This window comes from Lepidochelys kempii, chromosome 6, assembly GCF_965140265.1.
Source record: "Lepidochelys kempii isolate rLepKem1 chromosome 6, rLepKem1.hap2, whole genome shotgun sequence".
NCBI classification, from domain to species: domain Eukaryota; kingdom Metazoa; phylum Chordata; order Testudines; family Cheloniidae; genus Lepidochelys; species Lepidochelys kempii.
The window spans coordinates 91,257,731-91,275,875 of NC_133261.1; the positions used below are offsets into that span (position 1 = coordinate 91,257,731).

At 41.7% G+C, this 18,145-nt stretch overlaps 1 protein-coding gene across 6 annotated transcripts in view; it reads right to left on the reverse strand.

Moving 5' to 3' along the window:
- Nucleotides 1-18,145, reverse strand: part of MLH3 (mutL homolog 3) — a 43,341-nt gene that overhangs the window by 24,373 nt on the left and 823 nt on the right. For 3 of the 6 annotated variants that reach the window (XM_073349198.1, XM_073349200.1, XM_073349201.1), the window contains exons 2-8: nt 14,118-17,509; nt 8,485-8,583; nt 7,766-7,836; nt 6,719-6,823; nt 5,556-5,628; nt 4,580-4,651; nt 1,464-1,572 (exon numbers count right to left, since the gene is read on the reverse strand). In XM_073349198.1, coding sequence (XP_073205299.1) covers nt 1,464-1,572; nt 4,580-4,651; nt 5,556-5,628; nt 6,719-6,823; nt 7,766-7,836; nt 8,485-8,583; nt 14,118-17,436 — 3,848 coding nt within the window. In that variant the 5' untranslated portion in view covers nt 17,437-17,509. Of the gene's footprint in view, nt 1-1,463; nt 1,573-4,579; nt 4,652-5,555; nt 5,629-6,718; nt 6,824-7,765; nt 7,837-8,484; nt 8,584-9,572; nt 10,097-14,117; nt 17,510-18,145 lie in introns of those variants that run through there. The other 3 variants (XM_073349199.1, XM_073349204.1, XM_073349203.1) reach the window with 3 other exon arrangements.

Below are 18,145 nucleotides of genomic sequence, written 5' to 3' on the forward strand. Positions count from 1 at the left end.
AAGTGTTCTACTGGTTTTTGAATGTTATAATTCCTTATGTCAGATATATGTCCATTTATTTTTTACTACTTACAATCACTTAAAATCTATCTTTCTGTAGTTAATAAATCTGTTTTATATTTTACCTAAACCAGTGGGTTTTGCTTGAAGTGTTTGGGAAATCTGCTCAGAAACAAGAGCTGGTGCATTCCCTCTCCACACTGACGGAGAGGCAGACTGGGGAACAGACTTGCACTGGTCAGGCTTCTGACCAGGGCAAGGCGGTACAGTTCTGGGGTTTTAGGCTGGGGAGCTGTGGGGAAATGGCTGGAGACTCTCTATTGTTGGTTCATGAGTGACTGGTGAAGGCATTCATGTAACTCAGTTGGATGTCTCCCAGTCTGGGGATGTCTGTGCAAGTACAGTAGGAGGAGTTTGCAGCTTGCCACAGCATCACAGTGTGAGAGGGAGCCCAGGTTGGTGAGACAGAGGACTCAGTGGTACCTCAGTTCCAGGTTGCACCTTGGGGAACCCGTCACAATGTCATTGTATAAATCGATGTGATATCCTCACCTGGAATAGTATGTTCAGTTCTGGTCACCCTACCTCAAAGAAGATAGAAAAGAAATAGAAGAGATTCAGAGATGGGTGACAAAAATTATTAATGGTCCAGAAAGACTTCCCTATGAAGAAAGATTAAGAATATTAGGACTGTTTAGAGAGGAGATGGCAGAGGCATACAAAATAATGAACAGGGAAAAAGAAAGTAAATCGGGTGCTCCTATTTACCCTCTTTCTTAATCTTCCTCTATGGACAGGTTATGCCATGGTTATCCATTAAGTAATTTCTTGCACCTGCCTCTGAAGCATTTGGCACTGGCCACTGTCAGGGAGAATGCTGAATTGGATGGACTACAATATGACCTAGTACAGATATTCCTATGTTCCTAATGAGTCCACACAAGAAGGGCAGAAAAGTACCCATTACCAAACAAGCCTACTCTGAGCACAAAAGGAGAGAACACCTTGTAACTGTAAATACCCACCCCACTTGAGTTCCTGCTCAGAGCGAGAGCTGAGATTTCTGAATAAACCTCTGCTAGATAAATGTAACTACTCAAAACCAAATCTGCAGCTAATAAAAATTCTTGTATGGGACGGAAGAATTCCTGACAGTAGCCAATCCCCTATTCCAAAACATTTGAGAGACGATGTTCACTTCTTATTCCATGTAGTGATTTTGGTTTCTGACACCCAAGGGCAGAGAGACTCTTCTTTTCTAACAATTCATCATACAAACTTCCCATACCCCTCTATTCTCTTCTCCTCACACTATAGTTATTGGAACTCACTCAGTGTGCACCCAAAGCAGAATGAAAGCAACTCCAGCAATGGAGGTGGTATCTAAAACAGCACACAGAAATTACATTCTCCTATTCACTGGAATCCCACCCAAGATATTGGAGCCATCAACCATTACTAACCGTAAGAGTCTTCTCTGCTCCTCTGTTACCTCAATCTCCAGTGGGGGACAGATGGTGGAGGACAGCAATTTCTTCTTGCCAGATTCTTCACGCTGCTTCTCATAGGAATCTGTGGGTAGAAAAATTACAAATACTGTTCTTAAAATGAGTACTTGTGGCACCTTAGAGACTAACCAATTTATTTGAGCGTAAGCTTTCGTGAGCTACAGCTCACTTCATCGGATGCATTCAGTGGAAAGATTTATATACATAGAGAACATGAAACAATGGGTGTTACCATACACACTGTAACGAGAGTGATCACTTAAGGTGAGATATTACTAGCAGGAGAGCACGGTGCGGGGGGAAGTGGGGGGGAACCTTTTGCCACAAGTACTCCTTTTCTTTCTGCGAAGAAAAAGCTACTCTGAAACCTGTTCTTAAAATGTACATGCAGGCTTTATCCTCAATGGCCCTATGGCTTGGCATGTAGACCTTCGTACTTGAATTAAGACGCGACCACAGGACTCTTCCTTCTGGGACTCATGGGGCACAGCGATAGTCATAGAAAAGACAATCATTGTCTAGGGAGTATGATTAATTCCATACTTGGATCCCCCCTCAGTGTTAAAAAGGAGTTATCCTACATAGCAAAGGTTATTAGAAGAGTTAGCTCAACTCATGGAAGGGCCACTTGAATTGAACTGAATTGAAACATCTAAAATAAGTGCATTGTGTCATGACCCTGCAGGTCTCAAACCTTGCTGGGTCTGCAGGTTTCCTGGTCAGTTGATGCCTCCCTGCTCTCACCCAGTGGCTTGTTACTAACCAACCCAGCAGAGAAATAATGAAGCCTGAAGTTACATCAGGAAGGTCTCCCTTAGGCTTTGACTGGAGGAACACCAGTACTTCTGATTGGCAGAGGGCTTCTATGTAAATACAAAGAGAGGCACAGGAAGATGTTTGCACAACTGGGCTCTATGTGGCTGCTGTTTGGATGCCTCACCCAGCTTTATAGACTCTGATCTGCGTGATTACCAGTATCCTGACCTTGGCCTGAGTCCTGGTGATCCTAATAGTGCCTGATCTTGTCTGGATTAGTTCAACCTAGTGCCTGTCTGATGCCCCATAACCTAGGACAAGAACCTCCTGAACCAAGCTGCTAACCACTAGATACGGGCTACCTATGTCTGGGCCCTAACACACAGTCTCCATTTGAATACCATTCATTAGCCATTTCCCTCAATCCCAGAGGGGCTCTCAGTCTTTAGCTGTTTTCACCAGTAAGCCAAAAGGAGCAATGTTTCTTTCCTGGAATCCTGTTTGCAGGGACTGCATAGCCCTTTTTGATGAAAGAGAAGGCCAGTGATCTTTTAAGTGCTCAATGGATGGGCACTGTGTTTTACAGATCTATAACCAAAATTAGGCCGAGCAAGAGAAAAGACTTTTATTCCTCTGCATACAGTTTCAGGTGACTAAATGTGGTGAATTTTAGGTTTCTCTTCTGATCATTGTATTTAGTTAAACAAACAAAAACAACCCATGCTCTTTATTCCATTATCCCATCCGTTAGTCCACACTGCTAAACCTCATAATCTTATTGACATTACCCCCATTTTCCTAATTTTATTCATCCTGCCTGTCTTGTTAGCCCTCCATTACACCAGACCTATTTCAATCTGAAAGCTCCTTGGGGCATGGATCATTCTATTTGTTTTGAAAGGCACCTAGTACTCCTTTGGGTGCCAGTACTACCAGATGCCTGTACGCCCAGTGATGAGCTGCCAAAATCTTAACAACTGGTTCCCTCCTCACCCCACGAGGGGGTTGTTGCCTACCCCCGCCCTCTGGGACTCCTGCCCCATCCAACCCCCTGCATTCCTTGATGCCCCGCCCCCAAGACCCCTGCCCCATCCACCCCCCTCCCCTGTCCCCTGACTGCCCCCAGAACCAGGCAGGAGGGTCTCGTGGGTCACCGTAGTGGGTGCCCACGCCACCCCTATGAGCCAGAGGGACCTGCTGGGGGACGAGGTGGGGAGTCCCGGCAGTGCTTACCTGGGGCACCTCCTAGGAAGCATCCGGCAGGTCCCTCTGGCTCCTAGGGGTGGGGTTGTGTAGCTGGGGGGGGAGCAGGGCGGAGTGGCCACTCCCCCCACTGATCACATCAAAAGTGGCGCCTTAGGTGCCGACTCTGTGGGTGCTCCAGGGCTGGAGCACCCACGGGGAAAATTTGGTGGGTGCAGAGCACCCACTGGCAGCTCCCCGCCCAGCCCCAGCTCACCTCTGCTCCGCCTCCTCCCCTGAATGCACTGCCCCGCTCCGCTTCTCTGTGTTCCCCCCTTACCCTGGCTTCCCGCGAATCAGCTGTTTGGCAGGAAGCCTGGGAGGGCTGAGAAGTGGGCAGTGGCTTCCCGTTCAGGCCGAGGGTGGCGGAGGTGAGCTGGGGCGGGGAGCGGTTCCCCTGCGCACATGCTCCCCCCCCCCCCGGGTTACCTGCTGTGGCGCAGGCGGCCCTCCTTGCGCCCCCCCGCCCCAGCTCACCTCCGCCTCCCTGGGCCTGAGTGCGAAGCTGCCACCTGCTTCTCAGCCTGCTCCGGCTTCCCACGCTAACAGCTGATTTGCGGGAAGCCCGGGGGGGGACGGGGGCGGAGAAGCAGAGCAGGGCGGCGCGTTCAGGGGAAGAGGCGGACGCGGAGTGGAGGTGAGCTGGGGCCGGGGCTGGGGCAGGGAGCTGCCGGTGGGTGCTCTGCACCCACCAAATTTTCCCTTTGGGTGCTCCAGGGCTGGAGCACCCATGGAGTCAGCGCCTAAGGTGCCACTTTTGGCCGGTTAAATTTAGAAGCCCTTTTAGAACCGGTTGTCCCTCGCGGAACAACCAGTTCTAAAAGGGCTTCTAAATTTAACAACCGGTTCTAGTGAACTAGTGCGATCTGGATCCAGCTCACCACTGCCCATACAGGTCAATGACATGGGAGAGATGGAGGATCATACTGGATCCCTGGACCCCGTGAGGAAATTTATATTTAAAATAATTTTGTAAGCATGCTGTCTCATGGGGCCTTTTCTCCCTGGAGACTGTTCTCAGTTGCACTTTGCTAGGATGGTGAAGAGCTTTCCTTGGACATCTGAATCCTCACCTGCAATAAGTTGCTCCAAGCGGATACGCTCATGGGCTGCATGCTGATCCACCAACACCAGCAGATTTCCATCTAGAAGTGTAAGGGAGGAGGTTAACAACAGGCACCTTCATTTCAAACAACTGCACATGTTGGGAGAAGGAAGGAGCGTTGCCCATGTCTCACCAAGGTCAGATTTAGCAGCTGGGGATCAGTCTATTTAACAGAGCCAAGTTCAGGAGGCAGCTCGGTTAACAAAAAATAAAATAATGCAGAAATGAAATGTGAGGCTCCAGATGAGTCATTTAAACCTGGGGTGGCCAGAATGAAGTTCAAGGAGTTGTATGTATGATGATGTCACCAGCCAAATTCCTACTCCCTCTGTATTAAAGATGAGGTCAACTACAATTTGTTCAATTTTATTACGCAGATTAGATAAAAAACAAGAAGCTACTGGTTTGGAGAGCATTTTTGTATAGCTCAAGCTAGTTTCAATACAAAAGATGAAATGCATCCATTAACTGAAAATGAAGTCCAATACCTTTTGGTAATGTGAAATATAATGTGTTTATCTATAGCAGCACTAATCACCACAGCATCTAAGGAGCACCATGAACAAAGTCCTTTAGCAATCTCCAGAACAGAGAGAGAGAAAAATCTAGGAAATTCCAAGTGAAGGCCAACACTCTCCTTAATTCATAATAACATGCCTTTTTCTCCTGTCTCGCAACAGCAGAAGATAAAGACACAGTCCTGGCATTTGCTTTTGGTTTCCTGGCTTTTGTCAGATCCAAGTTAGAGCCTTAATATTACTGAAACAGAGATTTTGCATTGTTATTTTGCATTTAGCATCACAGAACTATCAGACCAAAAGAATACATCCCTGAAAAAAATTACATCTTCTGAACATGTTTCAGAATGCCAGGACAGTGTCCTATCTGTATTGAAACTACATGAGGGCTAGCTCAACCTAACCAATACTAATGGGCATTCTTACCTGCATTTGCATTCCCTTCACTCCTAGTGTTGATTAAACAAGCAATAAATTTATTGTCCACTTGGTGAAGAACCTGTAACATATTCAAAATGTTCATTATCCATTGGCAAAACTATTTTTAGAAGGGACACATACAAAACTTTAGAAAGAAAAACTCCTCTCCCCACCAATAGTTAATATTGGAACCAGTGGATGAGTTAAAGTGCAGTTCCACCTGAAAAAGTTAATGTAAAAATGAAACCCTCAGGTCTCTAGATCTCTTCCCCGGTGTTTCAGACAAACCTGTTGCCATTAGTGACAAATGTTTTACTCCCATTAGCCTTACAGAGGTAACAACTAAGAGAAAATGGACTGGATTCTAGTTCACCTTGTGCATCAATACTATCTTTTTACTAAGTCCCAACCACTTATACCTCTACAAAACCACATGAAGCAATGTGACTGCATGGATGTAAAGAATATCGTTTGGCCTGCAGAACTTGCATTAGATTAGATTTGAGAGAAGAAAAGAACCCAGATTGGCTCTCAGAGCCCAAAGGTAAAAGTGCAAGGTTGGCAGCATATTTATATTAATTTTAAAATGTATGAGCAAAACATTTGATACAGAAGCACTAAGATACAACTGGGTTTCATGTTTACTGTACCATTTTTAGAGTCACTTTTCAGAGCAGAACCACACTTTAAAATAAATGTAAAAATCCTTACATGAGCTTTGGGATTGCTATTGAAACTGCTCAGCTGAAGGTCAGAATTTCTTCAGCAAATCTCTTTTGAAAATGTATGTCAAAGAATCGGAATTAACCAAATAGCTACAACTACAACTGCCTATCAAAATGTTATGTAGTGAAGTGCCAACGATAGTGCTGTAAGTTACCAGGCAGTGATAGCAGGGCTATTTCTTGACTTGACTAGCTTTAAACTCAAGAAAGTTGGGAACCACTCTGTAGGTAACTGTTTACAATCATCTAAGAGATGGTTTTGAGATGCATATATCTGTTGGTGTCTCTCTCACAAACCAATTATGCTTTTCTTTGCAAATTAAAAGTATTATCTATTTAATTCCCTACGTCTTTTTCACCAAGCAGAAACATTGACAAATACTATTTGGCTAGTAGCAGTTGAAACATGGTGTTTACACAAAGCTGCTATCTGACTTATTATACCTGCATTGAATTAATCATCTCCTTGGTGAAACGATAGGGATATAAGATATTATGAATTTTCACAGCCAGACTCCCAGCCTGGCCACTGCTCACATCAACAGCAACCTGTGAAAAAGATCAATACAGATAATTTACAGGATGCAGACTTAACTACTGAGTTTAAAACCACAAAATCGAACTGCCAGCTTTGAATAAGGCTATTCTGGAAAGGGCTCCCTTTGTACTTAGTGCATTGGTTCCTCTAACAAGAAGACAACTAGCTCAAAATACCATCTGGTAATCCCTCTGCTCCTCTCTCAGCACTTTCCCACACACTAAGAGCTATTTCATTAGACAATCTGACATTAGTTGTCAGCCGACATGTACACACTCAACCAGCTGAACATCCAGGAAGATGTATCATCTCAAAATGACTGTTACTACAGCAAATGTTCCAAATAATTGTTCCCCTTCAGAAACTCACCAGCAGGTGGTTTGCTCCTGCATCTCTATTGTACACAAGTGGAAATATTTGTATGCATACTGCACATCCTGACTGAAATTGTACACTTACTCACATTGATAAAGATATTTCCCTGTGACTATAAAGGAAATCGCTCTAAAAGCTCCACAGATATAGGGTGCAACATTGTTTCTTCCTCACACATTATGGTCCTGCCATTGCTACAAACGTATTTAAATAACCCATATAATACATACAAGGGGAAAGGGGAGTATTGCAAGGGACAGAATTTTATCCTAAGTCAAGTTGATTATTTTTGCATTGTAGACACAGCCCACAATAACACTTTGGTTTCCAAATAACACAAGGTACAGTATTCTTTAAGATCAGCTGTAATATCAATCACTTCTAATTTGCATAAACCCACAAAATGAACTCACATATAAACAATCTATAAAAATGTACCACAGACAAGCCCCTTGTTATATGTACAACAGAATAAATATACACAACAGTTATGGTATTTGCCATTTCAGTTAAAAAAATCAACATAACAGAAGATTGAAATGGCTCCCACTGAAACACTAGAACGTAAAAATACCCACCTCTGGGCAGCGAGCAAATACAGGATTGTCCCACTCTGAAAACAAGGACTGGAGAGACTCCCCATCAGCATCTAGGAGAGAATTTGTGTATAACATGGGGATTAAGAAAGCCTAGGAGTGCCAATAGAAGATGTACTCAGATTGTTCATTCCCACCAACCTGGGACCCTTTAGCTCACAATGTCTGGGTTTCTTTTCTTCTCTTTTTTGAATGAAAGGGAGAAAAAGAGACAAGAGAATGCTCCTTCCTATTGTCAGATGGGAGTAGGACTCTGGGCAGCTTCTCTGACTACACTATACACTACAGAACAACCCAACAAAATCTGGAAAGGAAAAGATGGATAAACTCAGCCGCCCACTCCCTCTAGACAAAGCCACATACCAAAACATTGATTTCATCCTTTCTTGGGAAAGAGTCCCAAGGACTAAACTAATTTCTACACTCAGACTGGAATGTGAGGACAGACAAGGGGATTAGATAATTGCTCTTTAAACTATTAGCATGATTTTACAGAGAACTGGGAACATCATCTTGTAAATATAAACACTCTCTAATAGACTTCAACCCTGCAGGATTTTTTTCCAATTCCACATATGAGATGACTCACAGAGTCCCATTGTTAACAGACCTTGAGTAAGTCTGGGTTCCTGTCAGGACATCTGGCAGAGTTCTTTGGTTTGTTTTTCACTGTACTCTATGTCCTGGCAAAATGACCCTACCTCTGAAATCCTGGCTTGCCAGAATCCTCTCTTCCCGAGGTCTAGGAAGGAAGGGTAGAACAAGCTCACTTCTAAAAGGATGGCACCTGCACTGAAACCCTAAACACACAACAAAAATTTACTGCTGCAAATTTAACGGACACAAAGTTTCAAACATCTCTAGAGCCCCGTTCTTCATATTTTTATTAACTAAATTATTATAGTGTGCTCAGTTCTGTACAAACAATGAAGATATTATTCCTGACCCATAGAACTAGAAGTCAGCAATGAAGAAATAATAACACAGTGCTCTGAATGATCAGAAGCTAGTATAGGGAACTTCATTTAAAATAAATTAATGTAAGTACCTAATAACCTAACTTCTAATGTGACTGGGAGAATACTAGCTGGCTTGGCAGAAGAGGTGTGTTGTAATGAAGGATATGAGCAAAGACTGAAACATTGAACACAGAAAGAAGTATATTTGTAATACAACACATTTCTGTGCAAAATGAAGTGAATACTAAACACACACAGTGCATGGTTATATTGTGTCCTTTATATGAAATATATGTAAATATTTTTACAAAGAGAAACTGATAGACACAGAGATGCAGGCCAGATTTTTAAAGGTATTTAGGTACTGAAAGATGCAGATAGGCATCTGGTGGTTTTGAAAATCCCACTAGGCACCTAACTCCCACTGATTTGCATCTTTAAGCAACTAACTACTAGGGCTGTCAAGTGATTAAAAAAATTAATCACTATTAATTGCATGATTCAAAAACTTAATCGCGATTAATCACGTGATTAATCACACTATTAAACAATAATAGAATACCATTTATTTAAATATTTGTGGATGGTTCTACATTTTCAAATACATTGATTTCAATTACAACACAGAATACAAAGTGTACAGTGCTCACTTAATATTTATTTTTGATTACAAGTGTTTGCACTATATACAAACAAAAGCAATAGTATTTTTCAATTCATCTAATACAAGTACTGTAGTACAATCTCTCTATCAAAGTTGAACTTACAAATGTAGAATTATGTACAAAATAAACTACATTCAAAAATAAAACAATGTAAAATTTTAGTACCTGCAAGTCCACTCAGTCCTACTTCTTGTTCAGCCAATCACTCAGACAAACAAGTTTGTTTACATTTGCAGAAGATAATGCTGCCCGCTTCTTGTTTATATCACCTGAAAGTGAGAACAGGCATTCTCATGAAACTGTCGCAGCTGGCATCGCAAGATATTTATGCGCCAGATGTGCTAAAGATTCATATGTCCCTTCATGCTTCAACCACCCTTCCAGGGCACATGCGTCCATGCTGATGACGGGTTCTACTTGATAATAACCCAAAGCAGTGTGGACCGATGCATGTTCATTTTCATTACCTGAGTCAGATGCCACGAGCAGAAGGTTGATTTTCTTTTTTGGTGGTTCAGGTTCTGTAGTTTCTGCATTGGATTGTTGCTCTTTTAAGACTTCTGAAAGCATGCTCCACAACCCATCCCGATCAGATTTTGGAAGGCACTTCAGATTCTTAAATCTTGGGTCGAGTGCTGTAGCAATCTTTAGAAATCTCACATTGGTACCTTCTTTGCATTTTGTGAAATCTGCAGTGAAAGTGCTCTTAAAATGAACCACATGTGCTGAGGCATTATCTGAGATGGCTATTACATGAAATAGATGGCAGAATGCAGGTAAAAGAGGGGGGACATAAAAACAGGGGACATACAATTCTCCCCCAAGGAGTTCAGTCACAAATTTAATTAACGCATTTTTATTTGTGGAAGCATGTCCTCTGGAATGGTGGCCGAAGCACAAAGGGGCAAATGAATATTTAGCATATCTGGTATGCAAATACCTTGCAATGCCAGCTACAAAAGTAAGAGTATTGCCAGCAGATCGAGAAAAGTGATTATTCCCCTCTATTTCGTACTGGTGAGGCCACATCTGGATTATTGCGTCCAGTTTTGGGTCCCTCACTACAGAAAGAATGTGGACAAATTGGAGAGTTCAGCGGAGGGCAACAAAAATGATTAGGGGGCTGGGTCACATGACTTCTGAGGAGAGGCTGAGGGAACTGGGCTTATTTAGTCTGTAAAAGAGAAGAGCGAGGGGGGATTTGACAGCAGCCTTCAACTACCTGGAGCAGGGTTCCAAAGAGTATGGAGCTAGGCTGTTCTCAGTGTTGGCAGATGACAGAACAAGGAGCAATGGTCTCAAGTTGCAGTGGGGAGGCCTAGGTTAGATATTTGGAAAAACTATTTCACTGGGAGGGTGGTGAGGCACTGGAATGGGTTACCTAGGGAGGTGGTGGAATCTTCATCCTTAGAGGTTTTTAAGGCCCGGCTTGGCAAAGTCCTGGCTGGGATGATTTAGTTAAGGTTGGTCCTGCTTTGAGCAGGGGATTGGACTAGATGAACTCCTGAGGTCTCTTCCAACCCTAATTTTCTATGATTCTAAGAAGACGGAAGCATTATGTCCTGTAAATGTAAACAAACTTGTTTATCTTAGCGATTGGCTGAACAAGGAGGATTGAGTGGACTTGTACTCTCTGAAGTTTTACGTTATTTTGTTTTTGTACACTTTTTTATTTCAATTAAAACACTGAATACAATAAATATGAAAATGTAAAAAACCATCCAAAATATTTAATAAATTTCAATTGGTATTCTATTGTTTAACAGTGCGATTAACATTGCGATTAATCATGACTAATTTTTTTGAGTTAATCGCGTGAGTTAACTGTGATTAATTGACAGCCCTACTAAATACCTTCAAAAATCTGACCCATAGTGTATACGCTTCTCAAGCTGGGCTCTTATAAGATCTCACAAATTAAATTAGGCCTGATTAGTACTTAAGGGAATATTCTGGGGCTGCAAAAAGAAGTGCTGGTGGTTTAATAGGTGGGGCTCTTCCATCCACATCCGTGCTGAACCAATAACCCAGCATGGTGTCTAATGTTCAGAGATGAGACAAACAAAGTTCTTGAGCACTTATGATTATTATTTTTCATAAGACATGGGGTTGTCTTGGATAAATAATTTGAATTCCCGCTGTGGTTTCAACTGGATACAGGATTCTCCTTCACTTTCGATCCTAAATTGCTCTATACTGTTGCTGCTAATGCTGTGCTGCTGCATTCCCCTGTCCCATTTAGGGAAGGCTGCATTTCCGTGTTGGATGAAGAGATTCCTCTAAGTCAGTTTGCAGAGCACTTTGGGATCCTTCTAGATAGAAGATACATTTATGTAGTATAAATCATCATCATTTACAGAGAAACTATGCTTGAAGGAGTTGGGTCTAGTGCTTCTCATATATGCAGAAAGGAGAAAAACAAAGTGATGGAGCAAAGGAAAATGTGGACTGCACAAAAATGCCTACATGCAGCTGAACTGGAAAACGTGGACTGCACACAAGTGCGTACATGAAGCTGAAACAGAAATGTAGATACGATTTAGAATTAGGCTAAAGCAGAGCACTACATGTTTCAAACTCTGAACACTCTTTGTGTTCTTTAACTTCATTTATTCCATCACACCTGTGGTCTCTGCAGGGTCCACATCTTGACCAATCTCATACCATCAGACTATTGAATGACTTTCCATAGATGTGAGACTGATGAACAGTAACTAGTTTATGCTCTTTAGTGAGAGTAATAGAGGTTTTCAAACCCTGGTGTGGTTTGCCTCCTCTTTGGCCCTGGCTACGTACATAAGTGCTGTGTTAGGGAGGGGTGGTGTACCCTGTACTTGCATAGACATTAAAGCAATGAATACTTTTAGGATGGCTGACACTACTGGAGCCTCTCAAAGGCAGAGCTCATTAAGAGTATGTTGCTGCTTTAATCAACAAGGATTATTTCCAAAACTACCACAACTGAAATGGGTTATTCTGAAAGAACAGAAAGGGCCACAGTAAAGCCTGCCAGGTCCCAAAATACCCATTCCCTACCCTACATTCAGGCATGCCAGCACTGACAATCTACGGCCACTCATCTTAATACTTAGTTTACTAATAAGGAACTGTCTTGCATGGTGGAAAAATACAAGTCAGAGAGGCCACATGAGGGATCAGGGTTAGACCGCCAATCTGTTTCAACCCATCCAGGAATGTTTCAGTCAGTATACTACAATCCCGCTCTGCTATCAGGATTATTACGAAAAGTAACCCAAATCTCCAGGAAATGGAAGGAACATGGGCTAATGAGCAACTGATAGATATCAGAACAGACCCTCAAAACACCATGGCACCAGAAGAACCAAGTACAAGGCAAACTCCTGTTGTCAAAAGAAAGACTTGCATTTGCTCCAATATCAAATAACCTGAAAGGAATACATAAGACTTTGTATAAAATGAAGGTGTGAAATAACTACCTTCCCAAATGAACAGGAAAATACCCTAGTTCCCAAGGAAGCTAGTAAAAAAAAGTTGATTTTTATATATGATTATATAGACTTTAAGGCAGTGTAACAGAATGTTAAATACATAAGCAAGTTACAATATTCATGTTTAATTTTGCTCTCTCAACTAAACTAAACAAAACAGATGTTACAATAGCTTCCCGGTAGGAGATATTATAGTATGTTAATGTATATGGTGATGTTTAGGAACTTAGAGAACTCTACCTTCAGGAAGTGCTTGATAGATGTGCATATGATATATGTGGATAAAGGTATAAAGCCTGAACATTGCACTGTCTTGGCTTTCTCACTCTACTTATGCTTGAATACTGAACATGAACTTACTCTATTGGCTATGAAATCATAAGCTGGTATCATGAGGTTCCAATCACAGAGACTGGTTTATTAATCCAGACAACATGTTATGTGCATTATCAGGCTAGGTCCCAGAATCACTCTGTGTCGTTTCAAAATAGCACTCAGAAGCACCTCTGCCCTAAGAGAGCTTGATAGTTACCGTTGCAAGAAACTGCCCCTTTTGCTCAGCACAAGGTTCTGATAGAATTCATGGTAAGACATGCTTCTAATCAGAAATTAACTGAGGAATGTATTTGAAAATAAAAATTGAAATTAAAATTTTGAATTTTTGGAGCTCCTATTGGCAACAACCATCTTACAGAAACAATGTAATTTTTGATTCCAGCAGTACTAGAGAACTTGTTTTCATACTGTAGATATTTAGTATTTATCTTTTGATGTAAATCCAGTAAAAGAGTTGAACAAAACCTGATTTTTACAGCTTGATATTGGTCTCTTGTATTGATGGTATCAAAATGTCCTTAGGAACATGACTGCCCAAGGCAGGAGGTTCATAAATGCCGTGATTATCCAGTACCCTTACTTTCAAATATGTCTCTCACTTTATACACGACAAAATGGGTCATGATCATGAGAATTCTCAGAGCATGATGCAGGGTGACACCAGGTGGTTATCTGCTAGCAGTATGCTATTTTCATACCTTTTTCAAAATGTGAATCTACTGTACTATTTCCATATTGCCATCAACATTTTCCTGTTTTCTACAGAACTAATTCATGTGACACAATAGTTATTTCAGTGTGGAAATTGCAGGCATTGCCATAAAGAGCGTTTTACACTGCTAGGAGGACCCAAACTATCTGCATCACTCTTTCCTTGCAACAAAATTAAACATCCTGTACTTACCACTCTGTAAGACAACATTCACAGCCATTGTAGTTATATCTTTAGTACAAGCAGCCTGAAGTTCTTCAGTTGGAGGAGTACTGTAGGTGCTTAGTCCAGTCATTTTATTGACGTATACCATCTTACCCAGTGAAACATCAAAGTGTTGCATCCAGACAGAACACAATATTGATTCCTCATTTTTAGACTGAACTGCATTTTTGACATCTCCAAGTACTTCCAAACTACTTGAAAAAGTTACACTGGAAAGCTCAGTGGCTTCTGAAGTCTGCTTTGAAGATACAGCCACAATCTTTCCATCTTTACAGATGTCTTCAGAATAACATTTTTCACTTTGTAATGCCAAACCACTGCTTGTGGGGGCCATGTACTCCCCATCTGTGTTGATGAGCAGTGACTGGTTCAGAGCATTTTCCATGGTCCCTCCTCTTGTACTATACATTTTGAAGGGAGCATCCTGCTCATCAGAAGCAGATGCAAGGATGCAATCATCTATCCCTGCTTCTTGTGAGGTGCTTTGGCACATTTGATAAGAGCTCTGCAAAAAATCATCAGTTTGAGACAAAAGATGCAATGTGTCACCTTTTCTGCTTGAATCTGTTTGGAATTGTTCATCAACTTGTCCCACAACTTCTGTAGCTAAAACTTCCTTGTGGTCACCCTTCATTCTGGACAGTTTAGAAGCTAGTGATCCCAGTAATCTACTGCTGCTTAGGTCTTTTCTTCTTATTTGAGAGTAGTCAGTCAATGTCATAGGACTCTCTCTCACGCAAGGAGCTTTTCTGTCTAACAAAGTTTCTTTCCCACAGAACTGAGACCTCTCCAAGGAAAGGAGGCAACCAGCTTGGCAACTATTATTACAATCAGCACGTTCCAGAACTTGAGTTTCACAAATGTTAACACATTCAAAATTGTTATTCTGATTCTTCAAGCTGTCAAGATCAGCTAGAGAACCAAGAACATCTGGAGGTTCAAATTCACTCCTCTTCTCTGGAATAGATACTGATGGAACACTCCTGACCTTCCCATAATGTCTCCTGAATCGCTCTAAAGACCCCAACTGTATGGACAAACTCAGCTTCTTATAGGCTTGAGTTCTGGGCGTAACAGATAGCTCAACCATTTGCCTTCTGTTGCTTGGATTATTTTCATTATGAGGAAAACTCAAGGAAGTGACGGGAAGCAACTCTCTAGTGTGTGATGTTACACACTCCCTTCTACCTCGTGCAGTAATGGAAGCTACCTCCTCATTCTTCTGGCCTGATACAGTCTCATTTTCTAACCACTCATATGCATATGCTCTGCATACTTCTCTATTGGGTAGTGTAGTATACTCTTTATTTAAAATACTAGAAATATCCTGAACATTTAGACTCTGAACTGAAAAGCTCATCTTGTTTCCAAATATGTCCTTGGCACTTACAGGACCAGGTTTAGAATGCATGTTTAATGAGCAATTCATTTCAGTTTGTTCATGCGGTGGCTGATTTTGCATCACATGAGTTATAAGGCCTGTGGAACACAACTTCAGTGGTACAGATCTAACAACCTTTCCTCCACCATCATTATTTGGCCCTTTATTTTTTCTACTGTCTTCTTTCATCACATCAGACATTCCCATCAATACTCTCCCCCAAAGAAGTTCTGGTCCATCAGCTGTATCTTCAACTCTCTCATGCTGCCCCTGAGTGACACCATTTCCAAAGGCAATGTTGATGCTGCTTTTCTGAGCTGCGCTGTCCTCCTGTGTTTTTGCATCTTCCACACAATTCTCAGTACAATGTGGCATTTTAGCATAACTGTCTATTTCTACTCTTTCTGACCTGGACTCCCCATAGAGATTTTCTGAAGACTTGCGGCTCACAAACACCATTTTGGGATTGCTGAACTCTTTTGGCTCTTGTTCTGAGATATCTGATTCTGAGAAATCAGAATTGGTGCCTTCTTTGTTGAGCAGAGGACTCGCTGCGTCAGCTGGTTCAGCAATGATCAGACCTGGGGAGACTTCCTTTTCTCCAGCATTACCATTTGAACCTATGAGATCTGAAGACTTTTCCTGAATAGTCACTTTTCTTTTGACAGCTTTTGATTGCAAATTAAAAGTTTCATAGGAATCTACAATATCATCACATGTTTTCTTAAAATTGTCTTGTATGCTCTTTACTTCAGAGAGTGCAGTATGCAGAGTTCCGGTCCTGTACAAACTAAAGCCATTGTCTTCATTAAATTCTTTTATGTCTTCACCAGACAGTTCAACAAATAAGTGTTCTTGTTTTAAAAATGTTTTCACTCCTTCCTCAATGCAAGCTAAAAGAGCATCCCAATTGCGGAATTCTATCAGAGTTTTTGCAGGTTCCAGACACACATCATATTCACAGTAAGGACACTTCACATTGATAACAAAGATTCCATAGAGCTCTGGGCCACGATGCCGAACAGGACTTGAACTCATTTGTCTGTTGGCAGGGCCACCTTTTGCCTTGCAAATTACACTTTCTTTCCTTAATAAAAAGTCCATGAGTTTATGCAATCTTGTTTTTAAAACCAGTCTATTATTCACAAACAAAAACTGCATATTTTTATTGTAATGCCCTTCAGAACTGATATAGCCACTTAACTCAAACTCCCCAGATGTATAATTTATTTTTCGTAATTTCTGTGTTCTTCCCAGTCCATAAATCTGACAAAAACGGGAACACATATCTTTTGTCTTTGGTAGATGAAGCATCATAGAACAGGAAGCATCATTTCTTAAGGAAAATGAGATGGAAGGATGTATGAGAGAAAGAGCCTCTATCTTCTGCCTAACCCTCTCAAATTCCAGCAAGGGATCCATGCACTTTTTCCTCACTGGTAACTGGTGGAACAGGTTATACACAGTCACTGTTGTTCCACCACTTGGTCTAGTCAATTCAGCCTCACAGACTTCCAGTGCTTTCCCATTCTGAAACAGTTTCATAAAGGTTTTCACTGTATTGTTGGTCTTGGATGAAATTTCCACTATGCTGGCCATATTTGCTATGCTGGCCACAGCTTCCCCTCGGAAACCATAGAACTTCAGATTCTCTAAGTCCTCCACTGAATTGCACTTACTAGTGAAATATCGATTACCCACTTTATTTAGGTCCTCTCTCCCCATCCCAGAGCCATTGTCCACCACTTGGACCTTGAAAGTTTCCAAATCCACCCGTATGGCCACGCATGTTGCTTTAGCATCAATGCTATTGAGGACAAGCTCTTCAACACACTGGGCCAGTGAGTTGATGGCCACTCCAGAGCGTAACCTGGTGCGTACATCTTCCACCAAACATTTGATCATGGCAAAAGCAGAAAGGTGAAAAACCCAAGAAATTTCAGGAATATCATTCCTCTTCCTTCTTTGAAATAGACCCCTGTAAAAAAAAACAACAAAGGGACAAAGAGTAAAAGCTCAGAGTTTGAAAATCTCTTACATTTACTGGATAAAAAGTTACCATTTTAAAAAGTTTATTTTGCCTCCATGAATGCCTTAATTTTTTCCTGGTATTCAGAGCGTTTTTCTGTGCTCACTTTCCCTGCCCTGGCTATGACCAGGCATCAGCCAGTTCCCTAGGCATGAAAGTGCAACAATAAAAAATAAAAAGTGCCCCCATTTTCATGATCCTTATTAACACTATACTCCTTTCCCTACTCCCATACTTCCTAAAAGAAAATCCAAACACACAAACCAAAACCAAGCTATCAATGACCTGCACGGGGAAAGCACCAGTTGCCAGTAACTTCAGCAATAGGTACTCAATGCCACCAAAAGTGAGGCTCAGAGCCCTCTTCACATCTTGTCATCCAATAAACTTATTTTGCTGTTTGCTTTCAAGTGGACTCCGGATGTCCATCCTCCCCATGGCCAGGCAGCATCTATCCTTGGAAACACTCCAACATGCATCCAGCTGGGAAGATGCAGTTCCCATAAAACCCCACTGGCACATGGGCTGGCTCAAAGGTGGTGGTGGTGGGGTCTAATAAATTAAGCTTTTCTTTCTATTACGATT